General features: G+C 32.3%; 1 protein-coding gene across 1 annotated transcript in view; it reads left to right on the top strand.

The window, feature by feature from the left end:
* Nucleotides 1-18,931, top strand: part of PCDH17 (protocadherin 17) — a 91,057-nt gene that overhangs the window by 30,529 nt on the left and 41,597 nt on the right. The window contains exons 2-3 of the mRNA XM_069467191.1: nt 4,232-4,290; nt 4,424-4,596. Coding sequence (XP_069323292.1) covers nt 4,232-4,290; nt 4,424-4,596 — 232 coding nt within the window. The remainder of the gene's footprint in view (nt 1-4,231; nt 4,291-4,423; nt 4,597-18,931) is intronic.

The raw sequence follows: 18,931 nt of genomic DNA, 5'->3' as shown, positions 1-18,931 counted from the left end.
TTGTTATCATTAATAGATGTTGAATTTTGTGAAATACTTGATATACTATTAAAATTTTATTTTTAATATTTTAATAGTAAAAAAAATCTCTTTTCACTACTTTTACTATCCACCTTCAAATGAAATTCTTAACAGGAAGTGGTCATATTAAATTGATCTACTGCCACAAATAAAGAGCTTTCCCAAATTCAGCCAACATGGTTCAGTTTTACTAAGTGCTTTCCCCCACCACCCTTTTAAAAATTTTTAATAGATTTAGGGATATAAGTTGAATTCCCTTACATGTATATATTTTATAGTGGTTTTAGTGTACCTATCACTCAAATAGTGTACATGGTGCTTTCTTTTGACCTTTCTCAGAGACACTTGTTTTTTTTAAATAATGATTTGTGTTTCAGAGGTCTAATAGGATGAGCAAGCTGTAGAATATGGCATATCTTAGGAATAATTTATTATTAAATACTGCTGATGAAAGTGTTGATTTTGATTATCATTTAAAAATGTACCACAATTTGCTGAATACTAGTAGACAAATAAATAAAGGCAAATAGTCAAAACAACTATTCATATCCTGCAGACTTTATTCACTTTAAGTGTTTGCTTGGTTGCTTGTTTATTTTCCACAGAAAGGAAAGTAAAGAATATCTAAATTTTTATTATCCTTAACAATCAAAATAACAAAAAAAAACAAAATGACAAAAATAGGAAGGTACATTCAGTTGTATGTTAGTTTAGACCTGTTTTGTTATGAGAAAAAATCACTAAAAATAGATAACTTTTGTTTCATTTATTACTGACTTTTGAATAGATTCAATAGACCATCATACCCTAAGTTTTTTAAATGTCTACTTGAAAGCATTTATGTAACTACCCACCAATCCAAAAGTACATATGATTTTTTTAATGCTAGACAAATCATATGTTTTTTGAAATAATAGTTAAAAGTTACTGTGTTCAAATTGAGTTTGAGGAGAAGACATTACAGTGATTAGTTTGTATGAAAGATGATAAGGTTTGCAAGAATTATAAATATTCGTATTTAATTGCTGCGTCGAAATCTAAAAGGTTACAAGTGTCTAACCTCAAATTTTACTTTCTTCCAAGATTTAAAATTTAAGAAGTATAGACGTATAAGGTATAACTCAATTTTGGAGTATAGTGTTATAAAAAATATGAAAGCTCTTCTACTTCTAAATTACATGATGCTGTGGTACATATGACTTCTTTTCTCTTTCATTTTTCTATGTAAATACTGTTATTTCATATTCAGATTATTTTAAATGAGTTTTTAGACACCCTGGAGCCTAGATAATGAAAATGTTACTTTCTATATTAAAAACATAGTATTTTTTTTAAAATAGTGAATTAGTTATATGTTTGTTAAAGGCCAAATGACTATTTCATTATGGTAATTATAGACACACAATCTCTCACATTCCTATCTACTTTAATGAATGAGTGTAGACATTATTAGCAAACTTCTGATGCTCTGCTACTAATGAATCTGCAAACTTGTAAAATTATACATTGTGAAATTCTATAATTATAAACCAACTCCTTTCTTTTTCTACATTTCTTTTTACCTGCCTCCACTCTTCTTTCATATATGTTTTGGCTTCTCTCTCCCACCTTCTCTCTTTCTCTGTATTTTTCTCTTGCTTTTCCCTCTGCTTTTATTTTTCTTCTCTTTCTTTCCCTCCCAAACTCCCTTATCTTTTCCTTTCCTCTTGTTTCTGTCTTCATCAAAACAAGACGAGGTAGCAATACCACTGCCCAGTGTTCACCAAACACGCTGATACATAAATACATGTGCAGGTGTGCACACATACACACATGTATGTGTGTATGTGTGTATATATATAATCTTACATCTATATACAGTATATACACTTGTGTGTATATATATAAACTCTAACAGCTATTCATTCAATAAGCAAATGATTTTATTTTGTAGTTTAAGTCTCTTTTTTTATTGCAACTGCTTAGAACTTCAATAATATGCTAACATTTTTAGATACTGTCTGTATTAAGACAAGAGAAGTTTCTTCATTCTATCTCCTTGTGTATAAGTGAATAGGAATCTACATCCTATGAGGCTCCACCTATTAAAACCATAAAATCAGGGCCGGGCGCGGTGGCTCACGCCTGTAATCCTAGCACTCTGGGAGGCCGAGGTGGGCGGATGGTTTGAGCTCAGGAGTTCGAGACCAGCCTGAGCAAGAGCGAGACCCCACCTCTACTAAAATTAGAAAGAAATTATATGGACAGCTAAAAATATATATAGAAAAAATTAGCCGGGCATGGTGGCGCATGCCTGTAGTCCCAGCTACTCGGGAGGCTGAGACAGGAGGATCGCTTGAGCTCAGGAGTTTGAGGTTGCTGTGAGCTAGGCTGATGCCACGGCACTCACTCTAGCCTGGGCAACAGAGTGAGACTCTGTCTCAAAAAAAAAAAAAAAAAAAAAAAAAAAAACCATAAAATCACAAGATATATAATTTACTTATAATAGTGCTTATACTTTCTCACTAGAGTATCCAGTATCACATTACGTTTTACTCTCTTCTTGATACCTGGAGTTCTGTTTTACTGAAGGGTTCTAAGACACTCATTCACGCTTAGCTTCTAACTGACAGCAAGAATGTCTTGGATGCATGTTTTTGACCAATTCAAAGGGAGAACTAGATCTTGTTAAGTTAAAATGTGAAGTTTCTAAGCAACTATAATAGTTTTAAAAATCTGTGAAATTCTTTGGCAAACAATCTGGCCGCTGGCAATGGTTACCACCATTAATTTTATTGGAAGTTATGCTTGAAAATTGATAGTTTGTCATTATGGAAATAAAAATTAAGATGCTCCACTGAATCTAGAAACTAGTACAACATGTTAATGGAAAATGTCTGCTATTAACAATTAGTTAAAAATGGTGAGGAGTGAGCAATGAATTCACTTTGTTCATCTTCATATTTGCATGTAGTTTGATAAAGGTCATTTGGACAAAAGAAAAATTATACATTAAAAAAACTGTGGGGGTTTTTCCTCCCCCCAAACTTGACAATGAAACTTATGTAATACTTTCAGCTATTATCTTAGCATGTCTTTCCCCCCCCCAGTAATTGTTCACAAAGCCAAATACTTTAAATTATGATATGGGAAGAAAAAGAGCACTCTTATTTTAAATTAGCCTTATTTATAAAGAAAGCACATATTGCACTACATTAAGCCTTACCTTGGGCCCTCTGCTTCATGACTTGCATGCTCCCTGTGTCACTGATACTTGTATGCTGGATGATCTTGTACAAACCCATAGCTGCTTCAGAGTATAATGGCGTGATATGAAGTGATGCAGAAAACAGGAGAAGCTTTGTCACTGAGTCAGCTGCAAGAAGAAGTAATGTGTATGAATGTACAGTATAGGGAAATCTATGAAAGATCCAGTCTCTTTCTCCCAAAAGACTCTGTTCCATGATACAAGGAGAATTCAGTTCTTTTTTGGCAGACCTCCAGGTCAGTTTGGAAGCAGTAAAAACAACCACAAAAACAAGCCTGGTTTCTCAATGTCTTTACTCTCAATGTTTTAAGTAACATTTTTTTCTTATTTGTATTTTACTTTGTTTTTAATAACTAGAAAGTAATACTCATTTCCATTGGATTGTTTGAATATAATTTCCATAGTTGGGATGAAGCTGAAGATGAATTGTAGAAAGGAGTTCAACCATATGTGATATGCTTGTATCTGTTACTGATAACATTTGAAGGAAAGGCTCTGTATCTCTTAATTGAGGAGTGGATGACTTTAAATGATATTACATCCAGAAGGGCTTATAATCCCAGCAGATGATGTAATTATGTTTAAAAATGAGTATTATTAAATAATTCACACTTTTAATATGGAGAAATTAGGCCATTTTCCCACTCCTCCCACAAATATTCAATCTTAATATCTAAGTAATGAAACAACACAGACAGTGTTATCCATCGTGGCACTAAAAGAGAATGCCAGTTATGACAGGCTCATTGTTTACTTTAACAGGTAATTTGTGGACCGGAATCATTTAATTGTTCTGAGTACATAATTACATGTCAGCAATTTCCAATTTAATTAAAATGTACAAATCTGAAGATTAAGGGAATTTTTGAATTATTAATCATTTTTCCACTAGGAAATCTTGTTGCTCTGCAGGAGATTTGTCCAGTGTACAACTATACGTATTTTTTTCCTTCTCTTTCACAGACAGACAATTTTCCCGCAGAGCCCAATTACATGGGCAGCAGGCAGCAGTTTGTTCAAAGGTAAGGCCTATTAAATAACTTTCTCAGCTTCTCCATTTGCATTCATGTCAAAATTGCTTTGCAAGAGACTACACTTCAGATTCAAACTAGTAGAGACAACACTTTCTCTTCTTTTTCTTTATATGTATTTCAGTAGCTCCACGTTTAAGGACCCAGAAAGAGCCAGCCTGAGAGACAGTGGGCACGGGGACAGTGATCAGGCTGACAGTGACCAAGACACTAACAAAGGCTCCTGCTGTGACATGTCTGTTAGGGAGGCACTCAAGATGAAAACTACTTCAACTAAAAGCCAACCACTTGAACAAGGTGAGTGAAGTCTTCCAATGCTTACAAAGTATAAAGCTTAAGCAATCATTATAAACCTATTAGTACTAGAGTTGCAGTTTATCACGGTGGAATGGACCATTGATAATGTATCAAAGAAACAGCAAATCCTGAGCTTGCCCCAGACAAAAAACAACTATTCAATATCACAGTCACAACCAAAAAAAGAAAGCCATGGGTATCAGTCTTTAATCTTCTTAAAATAAGAACTTGACCAAAGTCACTTGATTGTTCTTATTTTGTGGACATTTCCTAACTTTTCCTATTTTGAGTTTTACTAACAAGGAAAGTATGGCTTATGTTAGCTAGATAGTTATATTACATTGTATTATGCTAATTTACAGTACTAAATTAGTAAATTCAATACTTTTCACCTGAAATGAAAACTTGATAGAAATTTTATAGCTCTTAGCAGTGTTGGTTTATTTTTAGTTTGGATTTTAGCTTCAGATTAGTTTTTCAAGAGAGTCAAATAATAGATTTTGTTCCTTCTTTTGATTTACATCTAAGTCCTCATGAATATCAAACACAAAGTTGTTTACTGATAGAGATAACAAAGAAATATGTCTTAATAAATAGATATTTTTTTCTAAAATTCTATCTCCAATTTATTCATTTTATGTGGATTTTTATTAATTTAGATGTTTTTATTGTTTCAAATACAATGAAATTTTTGCTAATGATCCATGCAAAGAAAATTAAGCTACTCTTATATGTAAGACTTAGAGAATGAATAGATGTTTTATGTTCTATTGTAAAATATGAAAAGAACTATTATATACATCAGATTTTAGGATTACAAATGCATTAGTTAGATTAGTTGATATATTAGTCTTTGAAATATTGATAGCATTTAAATATATTTTATATTTATTATTTCAGTTGTTTTTGAATGAGAAACTATATTTAAACTATGTCAATGTAGCTATAAGTCCTTTTTTCATTGATGATTTATATAAACTTTTGCCTATTGTACAGGTTGGCCTATCATACATGCATCAGCAGATATAGTGTTATTAATGTTTTTTGTCATGTTAAAATCTTAATACAAACTTACAACACCCATACATAAAAATATATATCTTTATATATACTTATTTACATATATACAACATAAATATGGATATTCAGTATAAAATATATATTAATATTTCTGCAATGAATATAATTATGCTGAATTTATTTTAAAAAATACTTCATAAAAAGCCTTGTTTTCTAAGTAGTAAGTGCTAAACTGATGACTTTATTCCTGATCTTTTACCACTATCACTGTGTGACAGTGCAGTATTGTTTTTAAAATCATTTTTAACAGAAGCAATTTAAATGCTTATCCAATATTCATATTTCCTCAAATTTGGATGTTTACTTTGAAGTGACTTGATTGGTCATAATGGGTTGTGGCTCTGTGATATTATAACATATGTATCTTTGAGACATATTTTAAATAATGGGGTTTTTGCCTCTTGACATGTAAATACCTAGCATGAGATAGACACATCTGTATGTATAATACATACAGTGCTTGATAGATAATTCATTGGCTACTATTTAACAAAGCTTCTTAGAGTAAGTAAAGAGTTTTTCATATTTTTACGAGAAACTTTGTTAATGCAAAAAAACAAACAAAACGAACAAATAAACAAAAACAACCTGCAGTTCATATTAACTCTTTAATTCCTTTTCACCCACTAACTGAGCAATGTATTTGATTGGAGTCTATTTGATGTATTTTTTTTCCTATAGAGAAAGGAAGTGGTCTCATTTATTGTATCAAAATGCAACTTATACTGAAAAGCTATTTTTTTCAATTTAGATATCCAAAAGTAATGTCTTAGGAAAATGGTTATTCTTAAAAGAATGCCAAAGTTGGTATGTACTTTAATTAATATTACCCATAAAATAATTGCTAGTCTAGGAATAAGAATGCCAATAGAAATATCTCCTATAAAGCAGGCAATTTCCACACATACCTATTAGCAAATATGGAAAAATTATTGAAACTCTAAAAGGTACGCTTAGGTATTTTATGAATTATGTAGGTAAGAAAGACTGTCTTCCACTTTAAAGCATGACCTATAAAGTTAGCTGAAATAATATTTCATTTATTGATATATCTATTGATTTACTTTATTCATTCATTTAATAAATATCTATTAAGTGCTTTGAATATGTAAGAAGTTAGATTCTTCAGGAATATCAAAAATAAATTTGACTTGGAGCCTGTCTTCAAATAACCGTATGTAACTAGGAGAGATGGGAGATCTCTCTGTCTCTATTTCTCCCATCCAAGTGCTAACCAGGCCCGACCCTGCTTAGCTGCTAAGATCAGACAGGAGTGGGCATGTTCAGTGTGGTATGGCCTTAGCCACCTCTGTCTCTGTTTCTATTTCATGTTTTCTCTCTCAGCTTTCATCTATCTCTGTTATTTATTTCTCTATCCATCATTCTCCATCATCTATATTAATTATTCTGTTTGTCTTTCTGTTTTCTAAGCATCTATGTATCTATGTTTATATCTATCTATCTACCTACCTAGATTTGGGAGAGGGGACTAGAATTTATTGAGTTCTTACCACTGACTGTAAACAGTGAAAACTTTATTCCAACATTAGCTTATTTAAACTGAAACAGCTAAAAAGATTTTATTTTTATCTTACATATAAGAAAACTGAAATAATTTGAAATTTATTAACCTGCATAGCAGGTTGGAGCTTAATCCTAGGTAGACATGCCAAAACTTTTGTCTTTTATATACAACTTTGTCTCCAAATGGCAGAATTTCCTCAAATAACCATTTTGCTTCATTTCTATGATAACATATGAAATAAACATCGAAAAGTAAGTTAACACCTGAGTTAATGTGTGAAAACCATGGAGGAGATCAAAATAGCTCATATGCATTGACTGAATGACTGCTTGTAATTTGCTCAATACTTAAAATATATTATTCTATTTAATTTTTGTTTCATTTATAGGATAGGTAAGTACTGTTTCTCTCACATTTAATGGTATTAAGTGACTTTTTTTAATATTCCTCATTTATAAGTAGTGAAGGCAGTATTAGAAGTGAAAAAAAAATGCCTTCAAATCCTACTCTCTTAAACAGTGCTTTATATTAGTCACATAATGAACACTTTCCTCAGAAATAATTTTTAAATGTTGAAGAAGTAAGCAGCTATTATCTTGGTCAATATATTCTGTTTAATTTATTTGAAAAGCATCATAAGAGGAGATGCCACAGTTTAGTCAATACACACATATAAAGAAGAACTCTCTTTATAAATGACAGATGATGACAAGCAGATCCAAATAATTCCCTTGTAGATTTCAAATATTAAACCCTAATTTAATACCTTTAAAAATATTCCAAAAAAACAAAGTAAATTTCCTCTTACGAGAAAGAAACTAAGAGCTAAGTGAAAGGAAACTTGTGTATAAATCTTTTTCTCTTACTAAAAATGTGTATAGCAGTGCCTGACACAGAATTCAATTAAAAATCTGTAGCAGATTATATTTTACATTTTTGTATAAGTTTAGTCAGATTGTTTTCCTATTTAAATGATCTCATATTAAAATATTTTATTTTTAAATTCCAATATTTCTTTAATTTAAAAATGAAAATCCATTCGAAAATAATATTCATATTTTTAATGATACTTTCTTTCCCAAGAATGGTTTTCCTTTGGAAATGACTTGGGACTTTTGAGATTTTATTTTACTAGCATAAATATTACTTTGTTTTTCTTCTTTTGTGCTGTTAATTTTTTTTCCATTTTTTTTCCGTTCCTAATATTGTGTATTTTTGCTACCAGCAGTTTATACACCCTAAATACATGGCACTGGTAATATATTGCCCATTACTTTAGTAAAGACAGTTGAAAGGATTCAGCATCCAATTGAAAGTGTGATGTACTTTGCTACAGCTGAAGATAGATTTAAGGATTTTATGTTAACAAATCCTCTAGTAGAAAGAGGTTATTTTAGTTTCTTTTAGTAGGATGAAAAAAAATTCAAAGAATGTACTTAGTTTCTTTCCATTTGCATTTTTTGTGCCCTGCTTCTCTGTTAGATTCTCTCTACAGTCGATTACCAAATATTATAGGTAGGTAGGTGTTAGATAAATAGATAAAACAATCCAAGTGTTTGGAAGCAGCATGATATCATAATAGCACATTACTTAACAAGACGGGTAGATACATACTTCTACCTAATAAGCCATTGTTTATCAAAAAATGACAAAATACATTGAAATCGAGTACAGTACATTTGTTCTTATTTTGGAATAAGTAAAACTGATTTATTTTAAAAACTAATAAAAATACATGTAATGTTATTTCTGTAAAGAAGAGACACATACAGTTTTATAAAGAATAAAAACTCTGAAGCGTTTTTGAAGCTAACTTCTTATGCCTCAGAGCATTATTCACACGTCATCTTCTTTAAAGAAGTAATGTACCTTTGAATTTTCTATCCATTAGAAGCCCTATAAGTTATTTTGATTGTTAGCAATAACTTTTATTTCATAAAAAGATTTAAAAAGCATTCCTTAAAATTCAGTAGTCTCCACTGATTCTTAAATAATAAATATGTGCGGTCTTCATAAATGCTCACCAGCAATTTCTCTGAACTCCTTATTGATAACCAAGTGACAATTCTCAATTGTCCGAGGACAATCAGTCTTCTGATATCTTTATAATTGACTCAAACCGAGTTCTTGAAGCCTAAAGCTAGTAGAATAGAACTGTACATTGTAATTCTGTTGACAATCTGTGCCAGGGGTGGCAGTGGACACATCACCATATATAACACCACTATTGGGTGGCCAATTGTCAATCCCTTCCCCTGTGACTGGATTCAAGGACTTTTTGGCTTCCTAGGAATTGCTCCATTCAGATTCTTTCTCATTTTCCATTTTATTTAATTGCCTTGTAATTTCTATTTTTCTGTTCAATTCTATGACTCCCCTGTCCTCTTTCTACTGTTAGAAAATCTCACTTATTAAGTTACATTCTGAGTTAAAAAATTTCACAATGGAATCTGTGATTAAATCTAATTCTTAAAATCCATGGAAAATTGAGAATAATAAAAATACCGCATTACCTGGGTTTGCTTTAGTGAATTCCAGTTTTAAAACTAAATTACATTACTAAGGATTGCCTTCCTTCCTCCTAAAGAATACTCTGGAAAACTACAGAAACTAAAGCTAATGAATTTTTTGTTTGTTTGTTTAAGTCAATATTTGAATTTTGCTTGTGAGCCTCATCATCAAAACAGGCTTAGGCTACTGTAAGTGACTGCAGTTTTGGGTTATGTAATTTCAGAGTTTGGTGGAATCTCGGAATCTCACTCCCTCAAATCTCCCTTCCTAATTCTCTGTGTAATGACGGCAATTTCATCATTTTTTAAATTATGTCTCAAAAGGAAACAGTTTAAGAAGCTTTCCACAACCTATATTTTACCGTGAAGGAAGTATTTAAGAAAGCTATAGTAGGGAAATGGGAGAATAGGAGTTAAGGCTCTTGCCCTCTGGGGTAAGTATAGAACCACACACGCAGATTTGGAGAGGAGGTAACTGAGCCAGAGGATTAAGGTGCTGAACACAAACTTGACCTACTTTACAATTTCCCCCAGAACCGACCCTGAATAGGAAAGTAGCAGGACAGTACAGTACTTTTATATTCTCAAGCTTCTCTGTGTTCTGTTCTGTGTCATGGTTACTGCAATTCGAACTCTTCCAACCAAGCAGTCTCTTTTCCCAAACCTTCCCATGACAGGCAACAGCAAAACCACTTCCATATAAGCAAGAACACGAAGGTGATGACTGTGTCTGTCCTCTTAGCAGCCATCTGCCAATCACTGAGGATAATTTTTAAAATAAATGCTGCTGTAAACTTTTTTAATAGTAAATTTGTCTTAGGAAAGACATGGAAAATTACTGTCATATATGGGGAAAAACAAGGGACTGCTGAATATTTAATGCCAGTAAAAATCATTTACAAATTTTTAAAGGCACTGTTGCTTTATAAGTTAACTGGCATTTAAAAAACTGCAGCATTTTCCAGGACTTCCTATTATTTTCAAGCCCTGTAAGTTTTTACTAGAATGCATTTATCTAATAGCACCTCATTGTCAATATGCCCACCCTCCTGTGCTGTCTTTTATGACTTTCAGAATTCATCTGGCTTTACATTTTCTGGATAAAGTATTCCCCAAATTGTGAGCAGCTTCACTTTATTTTTGCATATTAAACTTTGCAACTGTCCAGTAGTTCACCTACCTTTAAAAGTTTCAATGACATCTCTTTTTCACATGTGCAAACATCTGTTTCTAGATTCCAGCAGCTGTTATCATGAAAATAGAGATTTTACCAGCTTCACATTTTTTGCTCCTTTTAAAGCCTCCTGACAAATGTTGCATGATTTACTATAGACTCAATGTAATTTTGAGACTGTCTTGCTTTAGTAAGCGCAGCAATGACTTTTGCTAAAACATTTCAATTAGCGAATGTTGGGAGTCTTTCCCAAAGTCCCAAAAGGGTACCCTCTTCTGCCTTAGAATTATTGTCTCTCTCAAATATCCCAACAAAAAAATGGATTTTTACTTTTTTCAGTTTCTTATACTGACAGTATTTTTTACTTTTTATAAATAAAATCCTCTATTAAAATTAAGTACACTCTTCTGAAACTAGGAGTATGCCCATAAACTAAGAACATTCAGAATAGTTATCAGCTCATCAGTTAATTAAGAACTGTAAGAAAATAATTTTGTTAATTTAATAGGTCTAAACTTCCCCCAGAAATTTTCTATTACTTCACTTTAACAGCATGTTCCAATATTAGAGGTCCTCTGTTCTTTTGAAAATCATATTACAAAACATTAGGATAAGAAGAAACCTTAAAGTATAACTCCTCCATTTTCTAGGTAGGAGAATAGACAGATTCTTTACTCTTCAAGTTAGTGGCAGAGGAAATACTAGTTCCAGTTTTATATAGTTTTCCAGTCTAGAGCTCTTTTCATCCTATGATGCCATTCCTGTAGCTTACAACGGAGACCTCAATGTCTCCAAACAGGCACATCAGATCTGTGGCAGTGCTACATTTCTTTCCTTATCTGAAGATAATCTGAAAATGTAAGTAATTATGTTTGAGAGCTTGATTCTTGATTCTTTGCCACATACTGAATAAAAGCTCCAAAAGATAAATAAAATGTATCATTCCAGATGTAGTCATTGACATTACTTTTTTTTATCACCAAGCACTAGGTTGTAAGTATTTCTTCAATATGTGCACAATAGCTACACTTTTCCTAACTCTTGGTTTTTGATACTTTTCTTATTGTACTAAGCAATGGTGGCTGCAAGAGAGCTTTGCATTCATTTATTTATTCACTCACTCATTCTTTTTTTTTTTTTTTTTTTTAATAACCAATTGTGCCAAAGAGTACAAAGATGAGCTAAGGCACAGACTGGGTCCTCAAGTAGCTCACACTGTGGTAAGAGAATTTGACATATAAACTATGAGGTCAGTGCAGTGAGACATGTGTCTGTAAAATTAATGGAGTTATGACAATGAAAACCCAGCTCAGATTTAGGGGATCAAAGAAAATTCCTGGAGTATGAAACATCTGAGCATACCCTTCTGCTCACTTGGCAGAGTGAAGTTGGAGAAGGGAGAATGACAGGAAACTCTTAGAAGCACAGACGAAGTGGAGCAATGTATGTCAAGTTGCTGTTGGGTGCAGATAAGTAGCGATGTGTGAGACTAGGAATAGCAGACATGAGACTGGGGAGGTGGCTAGAAGCCCAGTGATGTGAAGCCTGATAGAGAGCCACTGAGGGTGCACAGGAGGTAACAGTGCAGATTTTCATTTTAAAGAGACGATTTTTTTTGGCAATGCCCAGGGAGACAGGGATACAATTAGGAAGCTTGGGAAATAGTCCAAGCAAGAGAAAATGAGGCCCAGAATAGTGAAGAGGTAGCAGGAATGAACAAAGTGAAAGATTAAAAACTTGTTTAGGTATATGCCACGAATTTTATAATTATAATGGATTTCTTAGTATTTTATATGAAATTGATTTGGAGATAAGGAGTTCTGGAGTAAAAAAAATGATTTGATGCCCAAATAAATGGGATATCACTTGAATTATTTAATGCTTTAATTAAGTTTTTGTTGTTATCTATGTATTGATTTTTTCCAGATGAACAATACTTATACATACGCTGGAATTGACTCAATACTGTGGAACATTTGAAACTGTATTCAGAGATGTTAGGAAAAAAACAAAAAAACAAAAAAACAAATTTGGTTAATGAGATACTTTAGAAAACCTTCAAAAACAGTGAGGTAGTATACAACTTAATGTGTTATTGAATCCTAGGATTATGACTTGTGTCATTGAGTAAACAATGGTTCAATTTACTAAGGTGGTGAAGACAGGGTGAAGTCCCTGCAGTGACAACATTTGGGCAGTATAAAGAAGAGTTTAGATTTAGACATGTTAATTGGAAATGTCTCAAGCACCCATATGAAGTATCAGAAGAGGCAGCTGGCAATTACAGTTTGGCAATTAGACAGGTCAGGCAGCATAAATTTGGAAGTCATTGGCATAGAATCATACTTATATCCACGTAAGCTGATGAGAAAAAATATTGGGAAAGAAGAGAATAGGGTCCAGGACAGAATCCTGTAAGAATACAACATTTAGAAAGTGGAAAGAGTTCAATAATAGTTCAGTCTGCCAGGAAAAGTATGCAGTTTACTCTGTGGGAATTCAAAACCTGGAGACCTCTAGATGAGTTATCTGAAGCCCACAGTTTTTAGATTTCATTTCCAGACAAATATAATTGATAGTCAAATTAAATCAATACATCCGCTAGATAACACTGTTTTTGTTTAAAACAAAATAATACTGAGCTGGTTCTATTTTATGGTTCACAAACTAGTTGTGAGGACAGTCTCAAATATGTGATTTGGTATCACTGACGTAAAGGTATAACTTCTCAAACTCACTATATGAAATAAGAAACATTTACTTGGAACAATGTTTTGAATTTTTAACTTTTTGTTTAGTGTCTGTTATGCATATGAGACTATCTTAGTTGTGATGTTGAATGTTTGTTCAATAAATAATTACTAGGTTTCTGGTATGTACCAGGCACTGTTCCAAGTGTTGAGGATTGAGTAGGAAGTAAAACAAATATTCTTTTTTTTTTTTTTTTTTTTTTGAGACAGAGTCTCACTCTGTTGCCCGGGCTAGAGTGAGTGCCGTGGCATCATCCTAGCTCACAGCAACCTCAAACTCCTGGGCTTAAGCGATCCTACTGCCTCAGCCTCCCGAGTAGCTGGGACTACAGGCATGCGCCACCATGCCCGGATAATTTTTTGTATATATATATATTTTAGTTGTCCATATAATTTCTTTCTATTTTTAGTAGAGACGGGGTCTCACTCTTGCTCAGGCTGGTCTTGAACTCCTGACCTCGAGCGATCCACCCGCCTCGGCCTCCCAGAGTGCTAGGATTACAGGTGTGAGCCACCGCGCCCGGCCAAAACAAATATTCTTGATCACATGGAGCAAATATCCCAATAAGGATGCAATTCCCTAGCAAACTTTGTCAAGAAATTTGTAGTCTAGTAATGGAAATCAAGTGTATACTAGAACTATACTAAAATTTAGAAAATAATGTGCTGTTTTTTAGGTATAAACAGAAGGGTATGAGACTTTTAAAGAGGAGGTATAGAATATTGGTAATTGTTCAATGAATATTTCATACAAGAGATTAAATTTGAGCTAGGATTTAAGGGATGAACAGGATTTTTACTTTGAGAAATAGAAGAAACTTAAACAGCATATGCACAATCATGAAATATGAAAAGTACATATAATATTTGAGGGATAATGAACTGTTTTATGTGTCCAGAGGAAAATGGACAGAAAGGAGAAGCGATTTTAGTAAAAACAAGAAAGGGATGGTCACTAAGGAAGGGGAGAAGGTAGGAAGCTATATTGTCACGGTAGCCAAGGATAGGCAAGCAGAAATGTTGGCTCTTTAGAGAAATTTAAGAAAACAAGGCTCATGAAACACTTACATAGTCTGACAACTGACAGATCACTCTTGATTTCCATGAGAGAAGTTATGGGGAAAAAGGAAAACAGATTTCAGAAGGATATACCATGCCACAGAAAGAAAAATGCTGCATGAGCTCACTCATATGGAATCTAAAAAAGTTGATCTAAGTAGAGAGTAGAATAGTGTTAGTCAAAGGATATATGCTCATAGATAGGAGAATAAGTTCAACAGATCTTCTGTACAGCATGATGACTATAGTTAAAGATGATATATTGTTTTCTTGAAAAATGCAAACAGAGTGGATGTTAAGAGTTCTCCCTACAAAAATAATCACTATATTAGGTAATATATTCTTAATTCACTAAATTGAACTATTTTACCAGGTAAATATACTTCAAAATATCATGTTGTGCATGGTAAACACATTTCAGAAAAAAGTATATACCATGGAAATACAGTCAGGAATTGAAGACAGAAAGTTGCCTGCTGTTTCAAGACTGCCAAGTAATGGAGAAGAAAAAGAGAAGGGGGGTGGGTAGCTAAGGAGAATGGTGTTATGGATGGAAATGCTTTTATTATTCAAGAACACTGAGTATCAATATACTGAAGCAAATGATCCAATTAAAAGGAGATATTGAAGGATGGGTTTAGAGAGAGTATATTCATTGGAGTATAATGAAGTAGCTTTAAAGAAAAGACAAATTCTTCCTCTGTAAAGGAAGGAAATGAGAAATAAATTCGAAAAGACAAACAGATGTAGAGGAAAAGAGAAAAAAATTATCGGAAGCTCATAAGAGGTGGCTCCAGTCTCTATAAAGTGAAGGGCAAAGTTCATTAATCCCTTATATCACATGAGCATTTACATTATATAAATGACACTCAGATATTTAAAAAGCCAGAGTAGCTTAGCAAATTACCAAGACATTCTATCATGAGGTGCATATCTGTCAAAAACAGATATGGTCATTATTTCATATTTATAATTGGTAAAAAACAAGAAATAGGAACATGTAATATACAAACAAAATGTGTTAACATATTAAAATTAATTTCTTCTTTACTTTTCAATATCATAGCTGTCATGAATTTTTGAAAGCAGATGTTATGATATATAGGCCTATAGTTCTTAGAACCAGATTCTTTTCAGAATTAAGAATTTTTCAGATCTTAGAAATTAGATTTGGTGCATATACATATATTATGCAGCATTCCTACTGGATTCTGTGGCGGTACCCATAATCAAACACATTAACATTTTGTAGTGAAAAATCTGAACATTCACACTAAGTAGGATATGATTTTTTTAATTTCAAAATTATGGATAAGGAATATGTAGACTCATACTTAATTTGCATATTAGGGCTTTTCTTTCCTTAAATTCTTGACAATAAGTTAACTGATGATGATTCAAGGAGTAGTATAATTAAAAAATATTATCTACCCCCAAGATAAATTTTTAACACAGTATCCTATGTTATCATAATAGAATTGTGCGGTTGGGATCTTACTTCATACTGAACATGGAAAAAATAATCTATTACCATTGTGATAGTTTTAATATGATAAATATTTACTTTTGAAAGTTAAAAAGTAATCTAGGCATATTTGAATATTTAGTCACAGCATAGTATCATTTTGGATAGCACTTTTAAGATTTGCAGACCAATAACTAATGCATCCCCTTCCTCTGATACTGAGTTTATTTTTGAAACAAAATATATATTTCATAGAAATTGATTTGTCTGCCCTGGATTTTATTTTCATAAGGTTTTGAAAATTCATATTGGAAGATGAAATTGTTTCATTTTGATTTTGCCCTGAGTCATTTCCTTACTAATTTGAATTATTTTGTTCATTACATAGTATTCTTTATATAGACATCTGACTTTTTACCCCTACAAGCTGACAATATTTAATTTAAGGACAGATGTCAAGAAAACCTGAAAAAAATATTAATGAATGCAGAATAACTTTGTCATAAATGCAAACATTACTCTGTTAGAAATAATATACAATAGATTGAATCTTAAGTAAATATAAACCTGAGAACTTTTATTTTACTCATGGGATTATGTTGTGACTCTTGTTCAGGGGCAAATCTCATTACCATTAATTAAGACACGGATAAATTCATTCAGTAAATATTACTTCAGCACTCATGTATATGACACCCTTGCCGGTACCTTCAAGGTGTTTAGTCTTTAAGCATATCAATTCTCTGTCCTAGCTGTAATTCCATTAAGTAAATATAAAATATGGATAAATAAAATTAATTCTGCTAAAGAAATTAGTAGAGAATGACCTCACAAACTAGCTGAAATTTAATAGGGTCTTGAAAGTGGACTAGGACTATCAGACAAAAAGTAAATTGAGTGTACAAAAGTGAGATAATAGCATCATCAGAGAATTAGAGATGTGGCATGTCATAACATAATCTAGGAATGGAAAATAAGTAGAAATATTTTTATTACAATATGGAATGTAGGGTTATAGTGGAAATAAATTGGACTAAAGGGATTGGTTGGAGTCAGATTATGAAGGACATTGAATGCCATACTAAGGACTTTAAATCTGATTTTATAGGCAGTTAAAAACTTTATTTTGAATGTGGTCACCTAATCTGATTTTTGTTTTAGAGTGATCAATTAATGATAGACCAGAGGAGGTTGGAAATGAAAAGAGCTCAATGGCTGAACTGATCATTCATCAAGTTTTAAAAGGGCATTGGTGTGTTTAATGCTTTCTAAATTTAGATATCATAATGTCATATAATTTAATTGCTGTGCCCAAGAGTTTTCTTTGTTGTTGAAATTATTCTGAGCAATAAACATAACTCAGAAGAAAGATTACACAATCCAAAATATCATTTATTTCTGTTTATTAATGATGATCAAAGTTGATCTTTCCTTTTCATTTTTTGACAGCAGAGTTAGCACCCCTACCTTAAATATAATTCTTAATGAAACCCTTAAAATAGTATAAATATATAACACACTGTGTTTTAACAAAGATTGGCTAGTAGTAATAGTAACTGAAAGAAAAAAAATTATTGAACATCTATGTGTCAAGCAGTGCACCAAATATTTTTAAACAAATGTGACATCAACCTGATGATATGACTGTTATCATCTATAATAGATTAAAAAAACCTAGGCGTCAGAGAACTGAAGTAACTTGCTCACATTGATGCCCTTAGCAGGGAAACAGTTGTCTGTCTTATGCCATGTCTGCAGTCTTTCCACCTTATCCTTTTTGCTTATTACAGTCTTCAATAATAATGTACAAAGGAGAGTTTGCAGGGCAGGTATACTAGTATGTCTAAGTTGGAACTAGGGTATGTTACTTTTGAAAGTAGAGTTGAACTTGATTCTGTATATTTAAATGTATAGATTTATGAAGGGTAATTAAGCACCACCAATAGTCATTTGTTTAATTATGATTATTTATTATTATTTTGGCTTGCTTTGTTTAACATCTACTACTGAGACTCATATCTTTGTGTGGTTTGTTTTATTTTCTTTTTGCTTGGTGTTTATATAGACAACTTATCTTTACCCAGCATAATTTCTATTTCATTGCTACAGATTTTGCAGTTAGCCCTGGCCAGTCTTATTGAAAATGGACAGACTGCACACAAAGTTTCATGTTAACACATTAACACCACTTGGAAAATAATTTAATTTCTATATACTCCTAAAAAATCACCTTCATGTGTGAGGCTTAGCTTATTAATATATAATCACTGGGGAAAACAAGATATAATGAGACAATTCTAAATATATATCCCATCTCCTCATTCAGTGGCTCTTAAGTTTGCCAACATGGTACTTGTGCTAATTTTGAGCAATAAATGAAATAATTTTCATTTTTAAATGCTATATTTACCATGTTCTAGAATTAGTGTTATGTTTAGAATTACTGCAGACTATTCATAGATATCTGTTATATACACAAATTTAATACTACTTTATTGAGAATCTGTAATGTCCAAGACATTTTAGTCCATCTGTATTCTAAAGATATTTCACATTTCTCTAGCTACTTGATCCAAATTTTTGCACAGCTATTATAAAATGGAGCAAAAACACCATTTAGTTAAATTCCATTTAACTGATTTTTTCTGTATCCCAAACCTGCCAACACTGTATCTACACTTCACTCCCAAGCACTCTCCAGCCAGCTTCCTTCTTATGATCCTAGGATTTACTTAGTCACTCCAGTGAGAAACAAAGAAACTTCACTTTTGT

This window comes from Eulemur rufifrons, chromosome 4, assembly GCF_041146395.1.
Source record: "Eulemur rufifrons isolate Redbay chromosome 4, OSU_ERuf_1, whole genome shotgun sequence".
In the NCBI taxonomy this organism is placed as follows: Eukaryota; Metazoa; Chordata; class Mammalia; order Primates; family Lemuridae; genus Eulemur; species Eulemur rufifrons.
Note: the sequence above shows the minus strand (reverse complement) of the source record. Positions and strands in the feature narration are given on the sequence as shown.